Below are 26,134 nucleotides of genomic sequence, written 5' to 3' on the forward strand. Positions count from 1 at the left end.
AAGAAGATAGCTGTAGTGTAGCTGTTACGAAGCAAACAGATATCAGATATGCAAATGTACACCATATATTCATAAATATGTAACTGTTTATATACCCAAATGCAGACTGCATAGAAAACTATAGTAGTCACATGTTGCAAGTAATCCAGATAATTGTTGAATCGACTTATCCCAGTAAGAAAAGAAAAGTGATTACTAAAAATAATCAGGGGAAGCAATAGTTTGAAAAAGGAATACATTGCATATTTTACTAACAAAGGAAGTACTGTGCACAGAAAAATAGCAAGGGTTAAAATCAGCCCAAGAAAGACAAGGACCCAATCTATATATAGATAACAATGTAGACTGCAGGAAACAAAGACATTTTATGGGATACTGCAGTAAAGCAAAAGAGGTGAAAGTGAACAGAGAGGCTTTTGAGGCAAGAAAGAAGGGAAATAACTAGAGATGACCACATTTGTAGGATGGTGAAAACCTACCTTAGGTAATGAAAACTCAATGTAAAGGGCCTATCAGTATGAAAGCAGAGGAGCCGATGAATGTTTCTACACTGAGAGCTTTGACTTGTGCACAGTTCTATGATTTGACATAGTTATGATGTAGAAGGGCGGTATTTAACTGGTAGAACACGAGGACTGCATCGGCAGAAGTCATAGCTCAACATGTGTATAAAAGACACATGATAAATGTACAACAATTAGGTCAAAATGACAACTATGGTTATCAGTAGCATCTCTGTAAACAGGACAAGAAATGGCCGACCCTTTAATGCTAGCAAACTGTATGAAACTGGCAACTCCAAACCTATGGTCATGTATTAGGCTGTAAGATGGGTACTTTCACATTGACTCAATTCTGCATGGACATCAAAAGTTAGAAAAAAAATTGGCAGGGAAACTATAATATATATATATATATATATGTGTGTGTGTGTGTGTGTGTGTGTGTGTGTGTGTGTGTGTGTGTGTGCATGCACATGCGCACGTATTTCATTTTCAAATCTGATACTGTTGGTTGTGACAGTAGGTGAAAATGGCACTTTCCAGAAATGTATTTTTTTTGTCAAACTTTGCACCCACTGCCTATTGATCATGAGCCACCTCCTAGGCAATCAGCTCATTCATTCCCCATCACCAGCGTCTGGGTTAACCAAAAGAGGCTACATTAAGGCAGCTACTGGGTTAGTTTATGATTTTTCCTTTCTTGCCCGTCCTCTTGCATTACAGGCCCATCCCTTGAAATAAGTTAGCATGTAGCAGATGGTTTGCAGTTAGTTAACTCTGAACAGCTGTAAAATCATTTCAGAAGGCCTTCTCAGTGTCACAAAGTTTCCAATTCCATTTGTTATGCTAGTTTACTAGGATAATTTAGCCTGGTAAACAACTGGTGGTGAAGACAGATTTGTGTGGCTAAAGGCTGACATATGCCTGTCTTATGGGTGTGTAGCCAGTGAAGTAAGGGATGTGCACAGGTACTGAAGCCTTATTTTCTAGTGGAGATCAGGAGGCTTGCTAGATTACACTTAGAGCACTGAAAGGTGTTACTGTAAGTAAGGAAGTGTGGTACAACTGTGCTGACATCACTGTATGTTTTATATTCCATGATCACAATAAGATATAAATGCAAAAAAAAAATTCCATTGTATTGCAAGGACAATCTTATGTTCTCTTAATTTTTCTTTCAGTAGAAAATGAATAAGGAGGTAGCTAAAGGTATAATATGACTATCAGAAGGTCTAGCCCACGGCAAGTCTTTGGCATTTATATGTGGGTGCTGACCCACTGCTTGCCACTATATTAGCACAATGTAAAATTATGAAATAAAGATCAAGAAATCTGATTGCCAGTAACACTAAATTCTTAAGCCCAGTGCTGACATTCTAGAAAAATAAAATTTAAGATTCTCTCCTTCAACAGGCAGGTTTGACTGCAGTAATATAATTTGATCTTTCATATATTAACAAGACATTTGCTATCTAATATATGCTGGACAAATAGCATTAGAAAGACTGACAAGACTAATGTTTTCACTTTCAGCTTATTTAGAAACACATATTTTTACTAATTTTGGAAGGCCCTGTTCAAAATCTTAAAAAGATACTCTAGGGTAGGCTCTCAGTTATTATAGGTTCAAATTTCAAATGGCAAATGTATTCATTGACTGGTCACGTACTTAAAGCCTACCAGCAGCATGCTTATACGTCAATAAAGTTTGCAGTTTGTTATGCCTCCTGCTCAGTTTATTTTTTAAATGTGGATTAGGGTAGGGAAGTGACAATAAGGAGAGAGAAAAGGAATGGAGATACAGAGGATATAAATACTGTAAAGAAACATTATGAGATTAGATATCAAAATAATCTAAAAGCAGAACAGGAAATGATGAGAAACAAATGCATTGCCACGGGGTCTTAACTACCAAAGATCACTGGAATTACACGCGTAATATTGTGAGTTATTTATCTACAAGTGTTTTAACTCCTTAAGAATCTACAGATGCCTCTGTGAAAAAGCTGAATAATAAAGGCTTTGGAAACATTTCTCCCATTAGTAATCATATCATCAACAACAAGATATTTATTTCATTTTCACACATTCAACAGCTTACTTTTCATTAACAACAAATGCTGAGTTTTGCAGGACCAAAGGCAATTATTATAAAAGAACCACAATTCAGTAAATAAATCACTGTGTCATCAGACGAGGAATAAGAAACAGTAAATCATCAGAGTTTATAAAATTAGTCTTTCAAATGTATCATTGTGCCAACCAAAAATGATGAAAAAGTATAAAATTAAATTTAAATACAGCTGGAGTTTAACATAATTATCCTGAAAGTTTTTAAGTATATTACATTTCAAGACATACAAGCAATATTCCAAAGGAGAGTGGAAAAGGTTGTGTTTGGTCTTCTCTATTTTTTGGGGGGAGGGGTGGGGGAAGGGTGTAAAAGTACAACATTTACTTATTTTTTATTTATTTACATTTGTTAACTGGGTAGTGTCTGACTGGGTTGAAAAAAAACGGGTCCCCTTCAGTTTGCCGACATTCCAGAATGCCGACAACCATATGGCCGACACCATATGATTGACATTCGGATTGCCAACAATGTGGAATCAGCATCTCACTATAGTGCAGAATGGAAAGATTTCCATTCCTGCACTGTAGTGCGATCTCGGAGTTGGTATATTAAAGTTATGGGGGGCAGGGGGCATAGCCCCCCTGCTAGCAGTTTAAAGGAAATGTTATTTTTCTTTTTTGTGGACTTCTTACAATGTCGGCATTCCGAATGTCGATCATATGGTGTCAGCCATATGATTGTCGGCATTCTGGAATGTCGGCGTTGTGTAGGGGATCCAAAAAAACCTTTTTGCAGTGGATACCCGGGGAGAAAAGCTCCACAACAAAAAGAACATTATTAAGGTACAAGCAGTAAAGTTAGTTTAAGTAGTACATTGCTAACAATATGCAAATGAGCTTAACAAAAATATTATAGCAAAATATAATAACAGAATACAATACAAACATGCATGTTTCAGGCATACAAGAATACTTTTTATGTTTACAATATATATATATAAGGTACATAATCTTTGCAAGGTGAGTCACTTTTGAAAGACAAAAACTGGTCATGTAGTTTTATAAGTTAGGTCATCTGAAGGAAGAAAGATTAATAAAGAAAAGACACATAGTGGGATAGCCCTATGTGGGATGAGCACTATTTGGGATAACATGTGTGAGATGAGTGGGAAAAAAAGAGGACGAACATTCATTGGGAACAATACAGGGGTATAGACAATTATCATTTAAATACTCTTTCAGGGTAGTTTTAAATGTGGACAGGTTGGGGGGGTTGTTATCTGTTGAGGAAGGGTGTTCCAATCTTTGGCTATTTTATGGGAGTAGAGCGAGTCCCCTTGATAGTTGTGAGGCTGGGTTACTTTTAGCATTAGTTTGTTGGATGACCTGAGGAGTCTACTGTTTGTGTTTGCGTGGACTAGGTTTGATAGAGCTGGGCAGTCAGTAGAGTTGAATATGATTTTATGGGCGAGTGAAAGTTGTTTTAGTAATAATAGGCTGAGAAGTTCTAGCCAGTACATTGGTGTGTTCTGTGGGGATGGTTGGTGAAAAGAGTCTAGTTTATTTAGGCTGGTTTTTGATTAGTAAAGACCTCAGAGCAGTATAGGAGGGCGGATAGCAAGTGGGATCTTGCAGTGGCCAGTCTAGCTTGTTGTGTAAGTAAGGAGTATAGAGCGCCTAGTTTAGAGTGGATTTTTTTGATGGTCAGATAGATATGGTTATCAAATTTTAGTGAGTCATCTATGGTTACCCCTAGCAGCTTGGTCTGATTAGCGTGTTTGATTTTTGTATAGTTGTTAAATAGTATGGAGAGGGATTGGGTATTGGGCTTGGAAGATTTATTAGAGAAAATTATGAGCTTGGTCTTATTTGGATTTAGGATGAGTTGCTGGCTGGTGAGGTACTTTTCAATGTCTTGGAATGATGACTGCATTTTGTGTTGGAGTTCTTGTGGGGAGTGGGCTGAACAGATAAGGGAGGAGTCATCTACATATTGGATGATGGTGGCATGTTGGGTGTCAGTATATAGGTTGTTGGTAAATATTATGAAGAGGAGAGGCTCAAGTATGGAGCCTTGTGGTACCCCTGTGGTGACTGGTAATAATGTGCAGAGGCTGTTTGCCCATTTATTGGCCTGTTGAAGGTCAGATAACCATGTTAGGGGTGTGGTATTGAGATTGTAAGTGGCAGTTTTGTTGAGGAACAGCTGATGGGATACTGTGTCAAAAGCTTTTGACATATCTAAGAAAATGGCTGAGACTAGTTGTCCTTCATTTTTTGAGGTGGCGAATGGTCTCTGTAAAGGTTAAGAAGGCTGAGTTAGTAGTGTGTTTAGGCATAAAGCTATGCTGGGTGCTGGAAAGTAGGTTGTTGGTAGTGAATGAGTTGCTGGTGGATACATTTCTCTAGAAATTTAGCAAGGGGGATAGAGTGGCAATGGGATGGTAGTTAGTTATGTCTCTTAAATGGGCTGCCCTTATGAAGTGGTATGATAAGAAAGATTTTCCAGAATCTGGGAACGTACTGTTTGGAGATAGAGTGGATTATTAGTAATGATACGGGGTAGATGATGGATGGGGCAGCTAGTTTTAGGTATTTGTTTGGAAGTTGATCGGCAGCTAAGCAGCAGGGTTTTAAGTTACATAGGAGTTTTTATGTAGGAAGTTGGAATGGAAATTAAGGATAATGAGTTGTCATTAGAGGTAGGGGAGTTTGTGTCATTACAGGTAGGGGAGAGGACAGTGAGTGGTGGGATTGTTTTGTTGTCTACATGCTGGCTGTGTCCTTAACTCTTCTTACTGATTCATTCACCCTGCATTCAAGGTTTCTCAGACAAATTGTCATGTTTACACTCACCAAGAATGATTCCATTTGGTTCTGCTGGTGGCTGCCAAATGAGACGTACTGAGGTGGTTCTAACTTCCGGGAACAAAATACCAACTGGCGGGCCAGGTACTAAAAAAGATAGAGAAGAAAAGAGACATTAGCTGGTTACTCAACAGATAACTGATAAAGCCATTTAATATACTGCTTCACTTTATAACAGCATTGGGGAAGCCTACTTTCAGAACAGGTGGGGTGGATGACATATCATAAAAGAAACAATTTAACTACAAATATAGACACTTTATCTCATGTAATTTATCTACACTTTCGTTATCGTATTCCCATATTATTTCTCTTGACTGTAGCTATCTCTTTTCTACTTGTAAACATTTTTCCAGTGCTGCTGACATTATGATTTTTTTTTTACCTCAGCCCTTACTAAAAGGGTATACCATGAGCACTACCCTGGTAAACAAATATAATCAATACATAAATAAGTCAGTAAGTAAGTAAATAAATAAAATCTTAGACAATATGTCAGTCAATATGGAAGTGCCTGGATGCAATTTATCACTACAACTGATGGTTATTTACTTACATTTTGGAGATATCATTACAGTAAAGTGATAAAAAGGTCAGAATAGTCAGCAATTAAAAAGAAAACAGATAAAAGTCAAAAGTAGTGAGAAAGTAGCTAAAATAAGGCTTGTATGCATCTATGTACAGCAGTATAGCTATGGTGGAGCAAAGGGGGCAGTTGCAAGGGGTGCAGTGTGTTAGGAGGTGTAACTCGGTCTTCAGTGCTTTACCGGCATTCACTAATACTGGTATTGCACTTGTTGCTTGAACTGAAGCAGTGCTTTAGCACCCTGTGTGTCCTGCCATTTACAATTAAAGGAGACCTTTTTTTTGTCTGTACATTTGCAGTCTGAGGACCAATATGTGTTCAGTTCTAAAGGCAATGTCACCCTTCCTTCTTCCCACAGCATCTCTTTCTGTATGCTGTTAACAAGGAGTTCTTGATGGTAACCAGGTGTTAATTATTCAGGCAGACAGTAAGGTTGGTGACATATCCAAAAATGCTTTTTATGAGTGGTATAGGGTTCACACCCTGGTTTCTGTTTTTTTCTCTCTTACATGTGCAGAATCATTTTGGCCATGGTTTTATACTCCATTTTAGATGCTGCTCTAGTGGTAAGAATACTTGACCATGCTGTTGTTCTTTACTTTAGTGGCTACAATGGTGGTGAGAATTAGTGTTCATCATCCTTATCTGCACATACTGCTCTGTGAAGATACTGCTACCAATAACTCTTCTCCAGGAGCCATTTCCAAATGCAAGCAAACCACTTCGGCAGCACATCTCAAAGGAAACATGGAAAACTACATCCTCTAAATCTTCTCACTCATGATATAACATCACAGTGCACTGGAGAGCCAAAAAATCTGTCATTATTGTGTTACTCAGATGGCACGGGAAAAACAATTACATACTTTTTAAAGTTTGTTTTGCTGGAAAGGACAGAATTGGACTGAAATTCACTTCTGAAGGCTACAATCAGAGAATGTTTTGAATACCAGACAATTCCCACTGAAGCTCAGGGTTTGCCCTGTTACTGACAGCAAAAACTATTTTTAATTTATTCACTTAAATAAATGAATATTGTGTACACACTAGACACTGCTTCTGCTCTGCGTGGGCTTTAGTTATTCTGGTATTCTCAATCAGCAGTTAATTTTACTAGTTTCATGAACGTTTACTATTTTTCTTTAATTATCCATATAGTGATCATATGTACACTATAAATACAGCATATGAGTAAACATTCTTGACAATGCAGTCTCTGCTGTACTAAGTGTGTCTTCAGGTTTCACATGCAGCCTAAGAACTGCAAGGCTATTCATGCTGCTATAATTAACAAGGAATTATTAGCAGTCACGTTTGTTTCTTCATTCAGTTCAATCAGGCAAGATATGCTATGCACAACTGCACATTTTTGTGGGTGACCTAGACACTATGGGCTGATTAATTGACATTATTTAAGAAAACTATTACTTTTCTTAAATCGCGGCAGTTCTAATGGTTTAACATGGGCGAGAGACCCCAAAATAAAACAACGGAGATGTCCATTGCTTATTTTAAAACTGTCTGTTAAACCCATTAGATCTTGCTTTCTCCATTGCTTTTGCTGTCTCTCTATGTTAAACCCATTTAACATAGAACAGTGTTTGAGTTATACTAATGGAAAAGGACCTTTTCCATTAGTATAACTCGTCATGGTATAATTCAGTTTAATTCATTTCATTTTATTGATTAAATATAGCAAAAGCTGTTGGCATTTCAACAAATGGAAGACTCATAAAACAAGTGGAAAAGGTAAAATCAGCTGTAGAACCTCAAGTACGCTCTCAGTGATATAAAAAATGTTTTTTTGAGCTCTCCTGAGGTGCTCCAGATAGGTTTTATACCTCAGGCACTGCGGCAGTAAATTTCACAGGGAAAGAGCTCAACTAAAATGATAATTTACTTCTCAATGCTCTAACCAATACCTGGGAATGTGTAGCAGTGAGACAATGAATGAATGAAGCAGCTGTGATGGTTAATAAGGTACCACCTCTTGTTACGTAATCAACACCCACTGGAGCAGAACCATGAATTTAGATTTAATAGCCATTGCAGCAAGTGTGGCTGATGTGGGACAGGAGTTGTATGACAATATTTCAAGGAACTCATAAGCAACCATGCAGCTTTGTCAGCTCATAAGCCAAGTTTGCTTAAATGCTTATGATCTCATAAATGTTGTTAGTCAAGAGCAGAGTTCAGTCCTGAAGGCCATCTAAGAGCACGGACTACAAACATATAGGGTTGCAGACATCATGGTTGACCCAAGAATATCAACTTTCTTGAATGCATTTACAGTAGCTGACTTTTAGGTGCATAGGTTCATACTAGGCGCCACCCATTTTAAATTTATTTTGCTATGCCCTTTTTTGAGGTTAGTATACTGTGCCTCTGTCTAACAATGACACAGAAGTGATACCGATCTCCCATCCACTCATCAAGATTCCTCTTGAAGAGAGTCAATGAGGGACTCTGCCTAACCTGGACTGGGATTTTATCAGAGTGTGAAGAGCCTCTGGGTTATGAATCTGTCCCTCCAGCATGTCCTATTTATTTCAGTGCTGAGGTTCAAGTCTCCAGCGTAGCTCAATGGGATTTGGATCGGCGGTAGCTCAAATGGGTTAGTTTTCTGAGGTGCAGCATGTCCATTAATTGATTGCATCTGAACAGGTGGTATGCCACTGTAGAGCTACAGTTTCTTTTAACGGGCAGCATATGGCATCTGTTTGAGCCCTTTGATCCTCTTGGTGAAGTTGCTGCAGGTGTCTGGTAGGTACATCCCAAGGCATTATACTCAATTATGGGCCTGATGAGGGATGAGTAATGATCTAGATGAATCCCTTCATGATTAGGTGGGCTATATAAAATGTTTTTTCTTCACTTTTGTACGTGGTTGTCAAATGAGAGATTGCTATCAACTTGGGTCCCCAGGTCCCTAATTACTTCTTCTGTACTTAATGGATTACCACCTATGTGGCAATTTGAGGCACTGTTTTTGCCAAAGGATGACTATACACTTTGGCATTTATTTAGCAGGCCATGGCTCTGGCACCAGTTGTCTGTTTCTATGAGGCCCTTTGGAGGATGCAGTTTGCAGTCATAGGACTGAGCCTTGTGGGACACCACTTGAAACTGGTTTGGAGACATGGCTCCAGCAATTCTAAACCATGTGGGTTCTGTCCTTGAGCCAGTTTGCAATCCATCTAGTGACATAGGGGTTTATATTTAAGCTGGTGAGCTTATCTATAATGCCAGGTAGGCTGTGGACCACCTTCCTGGCCTTGGTGACTGTTTCAAAGAAATCAACCAGGTTTTAGTGGCAGGATCTGCCCTTAACAAAGCCGAACTGGGTAGCATCCTGTGTCTGTACGTCCCCAATATCTTTATTTATGAGGTCCATGATGATCCTTTCATAGTTTCCAGGATCCGCCACTCTTTATATTACTAATAGTAATTTATACATTGAGTGACAAAATTCCTCCCTGTATTTGTCCTAAAACATCCCATTTTAGATTTTTTTATTAACATGCCTGTGAAACTTAGATGAATTAAATATCTCCAGATTCAATGAAATCCTTAAAGATTCATTTATATATATAGCCCTATGAGATAAGATTAAAATTCCTTGAAAATACCTGTATTGAATTTAGAAGAGTTCTAATTTTGTGCATCTTTCCTTATATAAAAAATCTTTACTTGAATAATTTTCTTAGTAAATTTCCACTGGACACTGTCTAGGCTACTGAGTTGGGCTTTATTACAAATACAAAATGAATGAAATTCCAGGATTGGTCTATGTAAATTTTAAAAAGGCTGACAATACAGTCTGTATTCCTAGAGAAAAACTTCTTGAGTATCAACTAGATGTGTTTTATTGTTCTAATAAATATGTTAACAGATGTATAAAGGAGAATTTGTCTGAGATGGCTATGCCTAAACCTTTATATTCAGCAGCAGTCGCTATGATTTTTTGATTCAGAAAATTCAGTTTTATGACTGGTTTGTCAAGGATTATTTCATTGCATTTGTCTGTGCTAAACTTTATATTTTGTTTTTTAGACCATCAATAGATTTTTATAAGATATTCATTAATTAAATCATAATCTTGTACACTAGAGATAATAAAGTCGATATTGCAGTTGTCCATGTACTTGCTCAACCATCATTCCTTGTGGGTGGGGATGGTGGCAAAAACAGGTTAAAAATTATTGACTTGAGGACTGACTCCTGAGACCCTCTACAAGTGAGAGGCAAAGGATCTTAAGAAATACCTCTAGATTTTCACAGCCAGGTTATGGTTACTTAATCAATTCATAATCCAGAGTATTATGTATATTTTCAAGCCATATTGTTTTAAAGACTTATAAACTGAGTCATATGCGAGGCTAGCAAATTACCTCATGGTTCCTGAAGGCAGTCCTGACTGATCACAATCATTAGGGCCAAGGTAAAGAGCACTGAAATAAATCAGATATAAAATGAGCAAAGCACACACAAAGTACACTTGTGTAAGAACTTACCATAAGAGTAGATGTCTTACTGATCACTGTTGCAGTATTCCTGACTGTTGGGTTATCTTGCCAAATAACCTGGATGCCCACCTGGAGTACCAAAGCCAAAACCTTCCTTACAGCTATATCCCTGATGTATGAGCTAAGCTCATGGGCATAAGAGTACATAAGTGGACATATGAGAATGAATCCTCAGCCTATCTCCAAGCCAGTAAGCCTGTAGAAGTTTGAATAACAAAATAAAATTGTCATCTAAGAGGAAGGAGGCAGAAAGACTGTGGTCCTCCTTAGCCCATGAAAAAAGGAAGGAAGACTAAGAGAAGAGGAGAGGAATCGTGGGAAAGAATACTGCAAAAGTGATTAGTAGGACATCTACTGTTATGGTAAGTTCCTACAGAACTGTACTATGTCCTTTCTTAGATCACTGTTGCAGTATTCCATACTATTTGGTGATTCACAAAGCTTATGAAGAATGAAGGGTGGTTAGATGTGAAAACAGCGAACTATGCTGTAATCCAGAAAGGACTGACCTGGTGAAAGCTGCTCTGGATATGGAAAAGGGATCCACTTTGTGATGTTTGGTAAAGATATGGTTGCACAGAAGATCAAGTAGCTGCTTCTAGGATGGTTTCAGAGTCAATACCCATGTAAACACCCCCAGATTATGCCACTGCTCTAGTAGAACATGCCTTTTCTGCAGAAGGTAAGGATTTACCATTTTGAACATAGCAACTGGTAATGGATTTGGAAATCGAATTAGCAATGGTTGGATTAGAGAATGGATTCCCTATTCCAATAGGATCTGGTGACCACCCTCCCAGTTGTTTATAAACCACATGACAGTACTGTTGTCTGTGAGTACTCTTAAGGGACCTGGTTTCCAAGAATGGGAGAAAATCTGCTGAGCCCGTATTAGTACCTGCATCTCCTTCAGATTGATGTGCTCAGATCTTAGATTTGTTGTCCATTGACCCTGAACTCTCAAGTTGCTTGGCCATGCACCCCATGCATCATCTGATGCATCTGTGTGAAAGTCGTGTTACAGCTCCTGTATTTGGAAAGGAAGACCTAGGTTGAGCTTTATCTCCGATATCTACCAAAGCATTTCTGGCATACCTATGAGTCACTGCTGACTCTGCTATCATGTGTCTTTAATGTGGCATTGTTTCATTGTGGTGAGTTTTATCACTGAGTACTGTAATGTGTGATCCAATCTGTTTTTTGGGGATTCCCCCCTAATCTTCACTGTTGTGCAACCATAGAGATGGTATATATTATTTTAGTGGTGGGGGACTTGCTCCCTACAAAAAAAAAATGTTTGTGTTTTTTTTTTTTTTTTTTTTTAGCTAAACTTTTTTTGTATACAATTTACAGTGAATGGCAAGCTGAAAGAAAGTGCTTCGTGATGAGTCTATGTTTGGCTACTGAATTTAAATAAAAACAAACTGCAAAAGTAAACAATGAATGAGACAATCAGCAAACTGAAACATCATCGAAAAAATGACACTGAATGGCCATAGTGGGCCAACATCACACACATAACCAACCAAGGTGGGGGGGTGCACCCCCCCAACTATATATATATATATATATATATATATATATATATATATATATATATATACCAACTCTGAGACTGCAGTACAGTGGGGAAAAGGGTGACTTTAAAAGGTTACCCTTCACTTACCTTACATATTGAGTTAATTCCTAGTTGTTGACCAACTATGGCCATTCAAAGTAGTTTTTTTCGATGCTGCTTTAGTTTGCTGAATGTCCCGTTTACTCTTTTTCATTCAGTGTTTCACAGTTTGCTGTATTTCACATTCGGTAGCCATACACCCCATCGTACTCACATAGGTAAACGAAGGATTTCCTTCTTTAGGTAAGGTAGAAAAGGAATCTGGGTATCCAAGGGATGGGAATGTTGGGACCAGGTGGAGATTGGGTATGACTGAATCTTCCTCATATGGATCCAGGTGAAGGGGATTATGGAAATGGTTGTATCCAAGAGCCCCAGTGTTGTGAGAGTCTCTCTCTTGCAGCACAAGCCTAAAGAGAAAGAACAGAATGGAAGTAACTGGATAGATTCTGCACTTTGTCAGGCAACAGAAAGGTCTGAATGAGGTTGGTGTCCAGTCTGCATTTCAACAATGTCTTGGATTAGTTCCATTGTGGACTTTTAGGTTGATTGTGATCCCCAGACCATGAAGTAGGGACAAGGTGAAGTTGAGATGAATCAACAGTGTCAGCTGAGAAGATGTCTGTGTTAATGAGTCATCCAAATAAGGGAGTACCAGGATTCTCTGAGTCCTGCAGTAAGCTATGACTATAGCGAGGCAATTTGTGGAAATGCTGGAGGCTGTAAAAGGTCCACAAGACAGAGCAGATAAATGAAAGTGTGATGAGCGAGTTGGAAACTGCAGAAATATGCTGTAGAAGGGTGACTAGGAATGTGGAGATATTACTCCTTTAGATTCAGAAATACCAGGAAAGCCTGTAGAAGAATAAAAAGGGAGAGCAACATCTTGAAAGAAGGAACATAGAGGAAAGGTGTTGAGGATTAAAAGATCAAGTATAGGTCTCCAGTCTCTTATTTTGTAGAAGAGGAGGGATGCCATTGAAAGGAAGCACTTCCAAGTAATTCTGTACCCATTTTGAACAATGGAGAGAATCCATTTGTCTATAGTGATGAGGAGCCATTTTTTTAAGGAAGAGGTGAGCTTTTGGATTGGGAAAGGGATGGACCAAGGGGGAGTAGAGGGTAGTCAGGCAAACTTGTCTGGGAAGGGAGGCCTCCTTTGATCTAGAGTCCCTGTCTGGTTTGTCTTAGAATCTTTTCCTACACATTTTCTTGGCCTTATGAGAAGGCCTGGATTTTCTGCGAGCAAAAGAAGTGGGATATGCAGTGTAGTTTCTCTGCTGTCTGAGAAAAAAAGTAATAAAGATCTGTTTACAGTCCTTCATTATTTTACCTTGCTTTGTAAATTTTTAACAGACTAGCAGCATCCAGATCAAACAAAAGGTCCCTGTTTAAAGGAGAGTCTAGAAGTTTTGCCTTAATATCTTCTGGAAGGGGCTGACAGCATAACCATGCATGCATCTTTATAGAAGAGAACCTGTAGCTGCTACTCTGGAGAAATATTCTACTGCATCATAGCTGCATTTGTGCCTAGCCTGTTGGGAAGCCTGAACCACCACAGATATGGCTTTTTGTTTACTGCCTGTGTCCTCTGGGGAAGACAACGTTTTATTAAATTTTAAAGACAGTTAGTATTTGGTCATTTGGGTCTGATAATTCAGAGCTCTAAAAGCCACAGTGGAAGATATATAAACTTTTTCCCCAATCTGTCCATTGCCCTGCTGTATTTACCTGAGGGAACAGCAATGGCAGCAGGAAGTAGCTTAGAGGGCTTGTCTTTAGACATGGAAAACACAGAAGGGTCTGCCACAGGGTGTTTGTACAGAAATGTCTGGTCTTCATGTACTTTGTAAAATCTATCAGGCCTTTTAGGGGCTGGTGGCTGTGAATCAAGTGCAGTGGAAGAAAATGCGAAGGCATCAAGGAAAGCATTCAGTGCAGAAGGTGTAGGTGCAGAGGAGGTTATGGTGTCTTTGTTACAACTCAGAAATCTGCTTTGATTCCCATTCAAAATGTTTCATCATATCAACAATACTTTCCACAGATGAAGCTTTTTCAACAAAGGATTCAAGAGAAATGGAGTCTTCATCATCAGAAGTCACTTGGCCTGCCAAGTGGATCTGAGAGGAGTAGGCCAAGGAGTGCTCATCGGAATCTGATTCAGTTTCCTCATCCTCAAAAGAAGAATCTAAGCATCTCTACTGAAGGGTGGTAGGAGAAATAGAAGAAGTAGATCCTGCAAAAGATGGTGGCCTTCATGAAATTATGGCCTTAAAAAGGCCCTGTGAAAAATTCATCCACTCCTTTTCCTTGGATGTCTGAGAGGAGGGAATATTTTTTTTTTCTAGGTGTGATATCTCCTTTAACTAAACCAGGAAGTTATGACTCCTGACATACCTCAAAGAGCAACCCTGGAATTTTCATTCTAACAAGCTGCAGTATGCCTATAGTTACTTTGGAAATTATCAAGAGGGTTCCCCTTCTCGCCATCATTGTTAGCTTCAGTTGTTTTGGGTGTGTGGACTTCAGATGCCATACTGGCCTCAGGCAGGACTGCAGTAACAGGCATGTGAGGAGGCGTTGAGCATACTGTTGGTTCCAAAACCTCTGCTGATGAGTCTTAGTCCAACTGGGCAATCATAATATTGGAGCTAGGCCTCTTAAACATTTTTTGATAGACAAGCAGGATATCAGGGGTGAAAGGGTCTGCCACTTTTGCTTAGGCAAGGCTCTGAAAGCACTGGGTCTCCAGGTATAAGTGAACAGATGAATGATGCATTTTTAAGGCCTTCAGAACAAAGGACTAAGACTGTACCATTCCTAAAGTCATGCACTTTATCTAAACAGAAAAGGCACTGGGAGTGTAGATTCTTGTAGGAGAATCTGCGGCAGCCATACCTCTTGACTGTACAGATTTTTGCCTCACATTTTTGGTCTGTTTTTCATAAAATTGTGGTTTTCTCGCAATTTAGTGGCAAATCAGTAAAGACTGAAGTTAGAAAATAATGACAGGCATTTGACTTTCAGACATCATTCCCTTCAGAAAATTCACGCTAATGCTAAACTTGTTTAAAATTGTCCCTATTTTTGGGCCTTTGTCCCACTTTTATTTATGGCTTTGTCCAGATTTCTTGCTCTAAGAGGTTGAGAGGCATGAATCTGCCTACCACAATCGCACTTTCCCCTTCTAGCTGACATCTAATAGAGCAACAACAGCAATGCAACTGAGAAAAAACAAGGAAGGTTCTCCAAGAGAGCACTTATCTGAACCAGTGAAGGCCAATGGTATCACTAACCATGCATTGAAGAGACCAACGAGTGTGAGACCTGCATTCAGAGTGGTGTAGAGATAGTCTGAGAATTTATGCTTATATGCCCACGAGCTTAGGTCATACAAAAGATGTATGGTTCTATGGAAGGTTTTGGCTTTGGTACCCAAGCTGGATGTCCAGGTTATTTGTTGAGATAACCCAGTAGTCTGGAATACTGCAACAGTGAACTAAAGAAGGGCATTTACAGATATCTAATGATGGAATAAGGTGATTGAGACAGGTGATACTTCACAGGTGAAAAAAAGAGAACCTGACAACAGCTGACACCTGGTCCTGAAATGCCAGCCTTTCTTTACAAATAATGCCGAGATCATATATACATGTAGCACAAACTCCACCCTGCTGTCCAAGCAGGTAACCTCAGGGCAAATTACGGAGTAGGGCACAGGGAAGCATTTGAAGGTACCATGAAAAGTCATGACACTAGTCTTCTGTGGATTATGCAGATGTCAGCTACCCTTCATCTGTTCTAGGGTGACTTCTAAACTTACTGCAAGTGTTAAGATAAATATCATCAGCACATGAATGTTAACTTACATTATTCCTTTGCATTACATTGCCAAGGGAAGCATCACCACTGTGATCACATAAAATCCAAGATGGAACCCTAAAACAAAGCATGTTCAACTGTCTTGTTTAAAGTCATGAAGTATGAAATTGCATGAAATTCACAGATGTGGCTATGAAATATAGGTCTTTAAGACATAGCTCACTAAATTACTCATCACGCCATAATGGTAAGTCATAGCCTTGAAATGGTCCCTTTGCCCACTTGCATAAATTTCTGGTGTGGATAAAAATCAGTCTTCACTATATGAAATTAACACAATACACTACAAATGACAACAAATACTTTATGTTTGCAAGGAACAGTCCTCTCTATCTTGTAAGTATAACCAATGCATATACAAAACAGAATAAAACTTGTCTGGAGTCCCAAATAATGATTCCCTGGTTTCTGTAAATAAAACCAGGTGCAGCTCTGACCAAGTCCTTGGATTCTTGCCAGGTTTTAGACTCTAAGGACCGTCATCTGAGAAGTATGCAGAAAAAAGGCCCAGTAACAAAAAAAAAAAACATGAAAGATGAGAACACACAGAGATTAGTCACTTCTTTTTGCTGTTTTTACTCTAAAAATGAAATAACAAAGGGAGTTGATGTTATGCTATACAACAAACTTTAAAGCGCATCTACATTACAGTATCCATGTGGCATTGTTTAACAGAGGAGGGGACATACTAGCTGCGGTACTATGTATACAACATATTGGTGGCACATGTAAAAGATATGGCATTTCCATAACAGAATGACATGGAATTACAGTAATTTCTTCATCCACATCCTATATTAGAACATTTTGTACTAGCAACCTTTTGAATAAGTAGCTATTAAAGAAAGAATTACTATTTTCCCAAGAGAAAGGCAGAACAAAAAGCTGAAGAAAAGACATTCTGTTAAATTCTGAAACAGGGCCTCTCTTAGATCAACATAATTAAGCAGGTAAATATGAAGGCATATTATTGCCTTCATTGTTAATGTCAGATAACAGACTTGGCAGGAACCTGAGAACTGCAAAGCAAGAATACACTAGCCTTTTGGAAAATCAACCAAGTAGGTCCACACATCAGAGGCAGAAATGATTAAATCCTTTGAGAGGAAGTTGCTGCAGCTAAAAATAATGTTTTCCAGAGCAAAATATAATAAGCAGTTCATGGCAAAGCATAATGAGACTGTATCAGATTCTTCAGTGAAAGTTTCAAGTTACAAATTGGGCCCAGAGAGAAGACTGAAGGTTTCATGTTCAGAATCTTTCTCTCCTGGAAAAGCAGGAACATATTTTTCCTGGCAATTGTAAATTTCAGCAGAATAATGGAAAGCAGAAACAGCTGCATCGTTGTACAAATTTGAAAGAGATCTGCACTGCCATATTTTCTACCATACATTTTAATTTGGGGATTTTTTTTATCCTCACAGACTGAGAGTGCAGTGAATATTTTTGATTTACAGTTAGGGACAAATTGCCTTCACAAACACATAACATAACAGGTGTAACAGGGCATGATGTTTTGGTGCATTTGTGTCTGTATTCTAAGGTACCCTGCAAAGTATATCCCAGTGATGCAGGAGCATGTCATAAAGGAAAAATGTAAGGTAAGACAGCCGATAGTAATTTTCTTTAGCTTACATTCCAATATTGTTCAATGCACTCTATGTCATATGACATTTAGCCAATAAGGTTACAACATTATCGCTCTTCATTAGATCACACAGTTCATGTCCTTGACAAGTTCAGCAGCACAACATGCCTGTACTGTAAACAGACAATTTGAATATTAGAGTGTCAGTGGTTAATAATAATAAATACCCATTTGTTAATCAGGTAGGCCCACTGGACATACAATCCCTTTTCAAGGGCGACCCAGGAGCAATGTCTGGTTAAATGACTTGCTCAAGGTCACACAGTAGGCATATGAAAGCAGAGGGACTCAAACCTTTTACTACAGGAGCTGCAGCTCACTGCCTTACCCACTGCACCAATGCCAGTGGTTTTACCATTTTGACTGGCTGCTTCTTTCTGAAAACTTAGTGCAAAACTTTACCCTGAGAGTTTAGCTTATACATTCTAATAATCAAGAAAAATATTAAAAATTGTCAAGCATTTCCTCTCTTTGTTGCTTATCTCTCTCACCTTCTTACCAAACACACAGCACCTTCTCTATGGTAATCCTCTCCAGAAAGATAATAACTCTTAAGCTTTCATGCATCTGGAGCATTTCTCCCTGGGCCTCCGCTGAAAATTGTCTTTGTTCCAAGACGGACTTTCCTGGTTAACAAATGTTAAATAAATAAAATAAAATAAAAATTCAAGTACTCACCTCCCCTTCTACTCCAGGACTTTACCTACCTCTGCTAATTCTTCTTCTCCTTCACCCTTATGCTTCAACCATTCTTAGAATGCTTCCTGTACTCCTCTCTAACCTGGCTAATCTTGTATTATTCCTTGCATCTCTACTGAAGGGTGGTAGGAGAAATAGAAGAAGTAGATCCTGCAAAAGATGGTGGCCTTCATGAAATTATGGCCTTAAAATGAAAATTCATCCACTCCTTTTCCTTGGATGTCTGAGAGGAGGGAATATTTTTTTTTTCTAGGTGTGATATCTCCTTTAACTAAACCAGGAAGTTATGACTCCTGACATACCTCAAAGAGCAACCCTGGAATTTTCATTCTAACAAGCTGCAGTATGCCTATAGTTACTTTGGAAATTATCAAGAGGGTTCCCTTCATCATTGTTAGCTTCAGTTGTTTTGGGTGTGTGGACTTCAGATGCCATACTGGCCTCAGGCAGGACTGCAGTAACAGGCGTGTGAGGAGGTGTTGAGCATACTGTTGGTTCCAAAACCTCTGCTGATAAGTCTTAGTCCAACTGGGCAATCATAATATTGGGGCTAGGCCTCTTAAACATTTTTTGATAGACAAGCAGGATATCAGGGGTGAAAGGGTCTGCCATTTTTGCGTAGGCAAGGCTCTGAAAGCACTGGGTCTCCAGGTATAAGTGAACAGATGAATGATGCATTTTTAAGGCCTTCAGAACAAAGGACTAACAGACTGTACCATTCCTAAAGTCATGCACTTTATCTAAACAGAAAAGGCACTGGGAGTGTAGATTCTTGTAGGAGAATCTATACCTCTTGACTGTACAGATTTTTGCCTCACATTTTTGGTCTGTTTTTCATAAAATTGTGGTTTTCTCACAATTTAGTGGCAAATCAGTAAAGACTGAAGTTAGAAAATAATGACAGGCATTTGACTTTCAGACATCATTCCCTTCAGAAAATTCACACTAATGCTAAACTTGTTTAAAATTGTCCCTATTTTTGGGCCTTTGTCCCACTTTTATTTATGGCTTTGTCCAGATTTCTTGCTCTAAGAGGTTGAGAGGCATGAATCTGCCTACCACAATCACACTTTCCCCTTCTAGCTGACATCTAATAGAGCAACAACAGCAATGCAACTGAGAAAAAACAAGGAAGGTTCTCCAAGAGGGCACTTATCTGAACCAGTGAAGGCCAATGATATCACTAACCATGCATTGAAGAGACCAACGAGTGTGAGACCTGCATTCAGAGTGGTGTAGAGATAGTCTGAGAATTTATGCTTATATGCCCACGAGCTTAGGTCATACAAAAGATGTATGGTTCTATGGAAGGTTTTGGCTTTGGTACCCAAGCTGGATGTCCAGGTTATTTGTTGAGATAACCCAGTAGTCTGGAATACTGCAACAGTGAACTAAAGAAGGGCATTTACAGATATCTAATGATGGAATAAGGTGATTGAGACAGGTGATACTTCACAGGTGAAAAAAAGAGAACCTGACAACAGCTGACACTGGTCCTGAAATGCCAGCCTTTCTTTACAAATAATGCCGAGATCATATATACATGTAGCACAAACTCCACCCTGCTGTCCAAGCAGGTAACCTCAGGGCAAATTACGGAGTAGGGCACAGGAAGCATTTGAAGGTACCATGAAAAGTCATGACACTAGTCTTCTGTGGATTATGCAGATGTCAGCTACCCTTCATCTGTTCTAGGGTGACTTCTAAACTTACTGCAAGTGTTACGATAAATATCATCAGCACATGAATGTTAACTTACATTATTCCTTTGCATTACATTGCCAAGGGAAGCATCACCACTGTGATCACATAAAATCCAAGATGGAACCCTAAAACAAAGCATGTTCAACTGTCTTGTTTAAAGTCATGAAGTATGAAATTGCATGAAATTCACGGATGTGGCTATGAAATATAGGTCTTCAAGACATAGCTCACTAAATTACTCATCACGCCATAATGGTAAGTCATAGCCTTGAAATGGTCCCTTTGCCCACTTGCATAAATTTCTGGTGTGGATAAAAATCAGTCTTCACTATATGAAATTAACACAATACACTACAAATGACAACAAATACTTTATGTTTGCAAGGAACAGTCCTCTCTATCTTGTAAGTATAACCAATGCATATACAAAACAGAATAAAACTTGTCTGGAGTCCCAAATAATGATTCCCTGGTTTCTGTAAATAAAACCAGGTGCAGCTCTGACCAAGTCCTTGGATTCTTGCCAGGCTTTAGACTCTAAGGACCGTCATCTGAGAAGTATGCAGAAAAAAGGTCCAGTAACAAAAAAAAAAACATGAAAGATGAGAACACACAGAGATTAGTCACTTCTTTTTGCTGCTTTTACTATAAAAATGAAATAACAAAGGGAGTTTTGCTATACAACAAACTTTAAAGCGCATCTACAATACAGTATCCATGTGGCATTGTTTAACAGAGGAGGGGACATACTAGCTGCGGTACTATATATACAACATATTGGTGGCACGTAAAAGATATGGCATTTCCATAACAGAATGACATGGAATTACAGTAATTTCTTCATCCACATCCTATATTAGAACAGTTTGTACTAGCAACCTTTTGAATAAATAGCTATTAAAGAAAGAATTACTATTTTCCCAAGAGAAAGGCAGAACAAAAAGCTGAAGAAAAGACATTCTGTTAAATTCTGAAACAGGGCCTCTCTTAGATCAACATAATTAAGCAGGTAAATATGAAGGCATATTATTGCCTTCATTGTTAATGTCAGATAACAGACTTGGCAGGAACCTGAGAACTGCAAAGAAAGAATACACTAGCCTTTTGGAAAATCAACCAAGTAGGTCCACACATCAGAGGCAGAAATGATTAAATCCTTTGAGAGGAAGTTGCTGCAGCTAAAAATAATGTTTTCCAGAGCAAAATATAATAAGCAGTTCATGGCAAAGCATAATGAGACTGTATCAGATTCTTCGGTGAAAGTTTCAAGTTACAAATTGGGCCCAGAGAGGAGACAGAAAGTTTCATGTTCAGAATCTTTCTGTCCTGGAAAAGCAGGAACATATTTTTCCTGGCAATTGTAAATTTCAGCAGAATAATGGAAAGGAGAAACAGCTGCATCATTGTACAAATTTGAAAGAGATCTGCACTGCCATATTTTCTACCATACATTTGAATTTGGGGATTTTTTTTATCCTCACAGACTTTGAGAGTGTAGTGAATATTTTTGATTTACAGTTAGGGACAAATAGCCTTCACAAACATATAACATAACAGGTGTAACAGGGCATGAGGTTTTGGTGCATTTGTGTCTGTATTCTAAGGTACCCTGCAAAGTATATCCCAGTGATGCAGGAGCATGTCATAAAGGAAATATGTAAGGTAAGACAGCCTATAGTAATTTTCTTTAGCTTACATTCCAATATTGTTCAATGCACTCTATGTCGTATGACATTTAGCCAATAAGGTTACAACATTATCGCTCTTCATTAGATCACACAGTTCATGTCCTTGACAAGTTCAGCAGCGCAACGTGCCTGTACTGTAAACAAAGACAATTTGAATATTAGAGTGTCAGTGGTTAATAATAATAAACAATACCCATTTGTTAATCAGGTAGGCCCACTGGACACACAATCCCTTTTCAAGGGCGACCCAGAAGCAATGTCTGGTTAAATGACTTGCTCAAGGTCACACAGTAGGCATATGAAAGCAGAGGGACTCAAACCCTTTACCACAGGAACTGCAGCTCACTGCCTTACCCACTGCACCAATGCCAGTGGTTTTACCATTTTGACTGGCTGCTTCTTTCTGAAAACTTAGTGCAAAACTTTACCCTGAGAGTTTAGCTTATACGTTCTAATAATCAAGAAAAATATTAAAAATTGTCAAGCATTTCCTCTCTTTGTTGCTTATCTCTCTCACCTTCTTACCAAACACGCAGCACCTTCTCTATGGTAATCCTCTCCAGAAAGATAATAACTCTTAAGCTTTCATGCATCTGAAGCATTTCTCTCTGGGCCTCCGCTGAAAATTGTCTTTGTTCCAAGTCAGACTTTCCTGGTTAACAAATGTTAAATAAATAAAATAAAATAAAAATTCAAGTACTCACCTCCCCTTCTACTCCAGGACTTTACCTACCTCTGCTAATTCTTCTTGTCCTTCACCCTTACGCTTCATCCGTTCTTAGAATGCTTCCTGTACTCCTCTCTAACCTGGCTAATCTTGTAATCATTCCTTAAATGCATTATGGGTTGTACTGCAGCCTTCATAACACTGTTGTGCTATGAAGTCATCCAGCACCTATGTAATTGAGTATTTATTGGCATTGCTTTACCGGGAAAGTCCAGCTAGGCAGAGGTACCCTTTTTCAGAGGAGTCCCTGGGAGAAAAGCTCCAAGGTGTTGTATTTAATGCAATCAATATTTACAATAATAAATTTTATAATGCGGTTTCAATGAATACACAACATAACAGTATAATAAAATTTGTATTAATATTCACAAACATTAAATTTACAAGCCTAGTACTGAGACTTTACAGATAAAATATGGCATATAAGATAGGTAGGAGTAATTTAATAAATACAATAACAGTAAAGTATTACAAGAGGTAAGCATGTTTGAGTGCTAACACTGACGTACTGATGGAATAGTTGTACTAACTAGAAGTAAGAATAGTACTTTAAGAAGTACAATAAAGTGAGGCAGACAGGAGGTCTTTAAGAAATGGTTTGGACAGATGAAGGTGTGTGATAGACCTGACTGACATAGGAAATTTATTCCAAGCCACAATTCTAATAGTCAGAAGCTTTACCCAACTCTTCATTAATGCAATCACCAGTATTGCTCTCCCTATATGTCAACAGCAGATCATGCCTACTCAATCTAGTGGACTTTTTTATGAAAGTGACCAAAGCAATGGACAAGGGCAAAGCATTATACAATGCCTATCTTTTCCTGGCTAAAGCATTCAACACTATTCCCCATTTGGGCATTAATGGCAAACTCACATAACTAGGAGTAAACCCCTATGTTACCCCTTGGATAGCCAACTGGCTCACAGATAGGGCAGAGGAAATCAGTATAGGGGAGGGGACTCATCTCCACCAAAAGGTTAGTCAGTAGGAGAGTCACTCTTGGCTCAGTGCTATGGCCTCTTCTTTTAGGCATCTACTTTCCGGAAGTCAAAGCTAGCACCAAAGGCCTCTAGTTGACCAGATTTGCAGATGACTGCAAGCTTGGCACAATCACAGGAGTCCCCAAGGACACTAACATCGTCCAGGAGAGCTTGTTTCAAACTAATAATTGGCACCAGAGCTGTGGTCTGAAACTGAATGCCAAAAATATATAACAGTATATTCTGGAAAGGGAATAACCAAAAAGACAGTACACCCCTATATGGTTTACAGTGACTGTTGTATTCCTAGAGTTTAGGGTACCCTTGTGGAGGACAGGCAGTTGAGTAGGGAGGTCAAGTTACAGCTGTATTTGTCTGCAATTACAGCAGTGACTTCAACATCAAAGTAGCTTGTATCATTTAATACAAAATGAGAGTAGTTATGAGAGTTGTATCTAATGTACTGTAGTTAAAAAGGAAATGGTAAATTTAAGTTCATAACTAGCCTTAGACATGTTTGAGATATGCTTAAGGGTTTTGTTAATAAGATTTAAGCCTTTTTGAAAATTGGGTAGAAGAGATATCTTATGAAAAGCTAAAAGTTTCTTTCTCATTTTGTATACTTTGTTGATATTTGAATTCTACTATACAAGTTTTATTTTTACACTTGTGGTAGCTGGGGACAGAAAATTCAGTGTTACTATCTATGAGAGTAGAGCTCAGAAAAAAATATACCATAATGTGATGAAGGGGTAAACATGGAACTTAATTGAGCATGTCAGTTGGTCCTAATTTAAAACATTTCTAATTTATACAAGAATATTCGACTGTAAAGGTTCTTAATTAACTGACTGAGAATGTACTTAATGTCATGGCTTTGGTAAACTGCCCATAATCAAAAATGTAAGCCATAGCATGGCTGACAATCAACATGCTAAAACTCTACAAATTCGCAGAGAATGGCAAAATTAACTGCTAAAGCCAGCAATAGCATGGCTATGGTAAACTGTAAAAGTTCCAAACGGACTGGAAAATGCAAGTAACAGCATAGTTGAATATCCGCACTACAGAACTTTACAATTTGACTGAGAAAGGTAAAACTGACTAAAAAAAGCAAGCTATGGCATGGCGTTGGCAAACTGCCAAGAGATTAAAAACGGACTATAAGCAATGGCATGACCAATGGAAATGTTTTAAATTAGGACCAACTGACATGCTCACACTTTAACTTCTCTATTAAACTCACCTACATTTATGATATCAGCAAAAATATTAAATAAATAATTTTTTCATTGTTTGCAACTTTTACAATGAGATTGTTATTGAGACTTGATTTTTAAACATGCCAGAATTTAATCACTTATGCTATATATATATATGTTGTACTTTAAATGTATTATTCCTATTACTGTATGTTCATTGTATATACATTTAATTAATCTCTTATAATTGATTTGATGATTTTAACATATACAGTACATTGATCTCATATAACTGATTTTCAATATATTTAAATGCTCTACAGCGAGTAATCAATTTTCTCTATTATGTGTGATATACTAATATTTCATAGCTAATTAGAAGTTTTTACTCAATTAAAATTAATTGCATCTTGTCTTTTTAGTTGTGCCACTTGAGACATTTACTGGATCTACATCTATTTGTAACTTTGTTAAGTAAAGTATTTCTTAGTCATGTATTTCTTTGTCTGCCTAAGGTGCTAGGCTACAGTTTACACCCCCAACAGTATATTTAACACCTTTCTAGAATGCAAATGCATCCCATAGGAGATTTCTTAAGTATGCTAATACCATTTGCCTCATAGGCTGCTCCTGCAAATCTATTGTATGAATTGTCTATATTAACTTTGATTTTTAACTATTTTATTTATTTCTGAAGAAGTTCTTATACATTAAAGAATGAAAGCGCGCTCAAACATCTGTTCTGGAGTTTTTATTTCCTCTTCATTCAATCGGAATACTTGATTTAGTCAAGGTTTTAAATTTTAAGTTTTAGGTTTTAATCTTTTTCTTTTGGTTTCTACTGCATTTTTGCATTAGACATAGAGCAGAAGTGCTGTATTTTATATATATATATATATATATATATATATATATATATATATATTTATTTATTTATTTATTTGCAGTTGGTTTACCAGGATAGTCCATTGGGCCAAAAGAACCCATTTTCAATGGAGTCCTGGGGAGAAAAGCTCCGATACAGACAAAAAAAGTAGGTACATACAAAAGCTACAATAATAATTATACAGAGCAGAGATAAAACATTAAAACATTTAGGCTCAAAATTCAAGAAACATTCAAAAATAATGCAATCTGATGAGGAATAAGTTGAAAACAGTAATGAGATATGCATTCAGAGAAGTTGTTCAGGAGGAAACACAAAATTACATTATAAAATAAATATTCTGAGGGAACATAAGCTTTAATAAATAGAGTTATGTGTCATAAGTGTGAGGGGAGGATGGAATATCATAGATCTATGAGGGGAGGGAGCAAGAACAATCCCATTGGGACCTTAGATATATATGAAGAGATTTTTTGAACATGAATTGGTTAGTGGTGGTACGAATGGATGGAGGAAGTGAGTTCCAGAGACGGGCAAGGT

The 26,134-nt window shown here is 38.0% G+C and overlaps 1 protein-coding gene across 1 annotated transcript in view; it reads right to left on the reverse strand.

The window, feature by feature from the left end:
• The window catches only part of SDK2 (sidekick cell adhesion molecule 2), a 1,526,639-nt gene that overhangs the window by 405,641 nt on the left and 1,094,864 nt on the right, over positions 1-26,134 (reverse strand). Inside the window, exon 27 of the mRNA XM_044085131.1 lies at positions 5,433-5,531. Coding sequence (XP_043941066.1) covers positions 5,433-5,531 — 99 coding nt within the window. The remainder of the gene's footprint in view (positions 1-5,432; positions 5,532-26,134) is intronic.

Source organism: Protopterus annectens, chromosome 10.part0 (genome assembly GCF_019279795.1).
Source record: "Protopterus annectens isolate FY-2018-M chromosome 10.part0, PAN1.0, whole genome shotgun sequence".
NCBI lineage: Eukaryota > Metazoa > Chordata > Ceratodontiformes > Protopteridae > Protopterus > Protopterus annectens.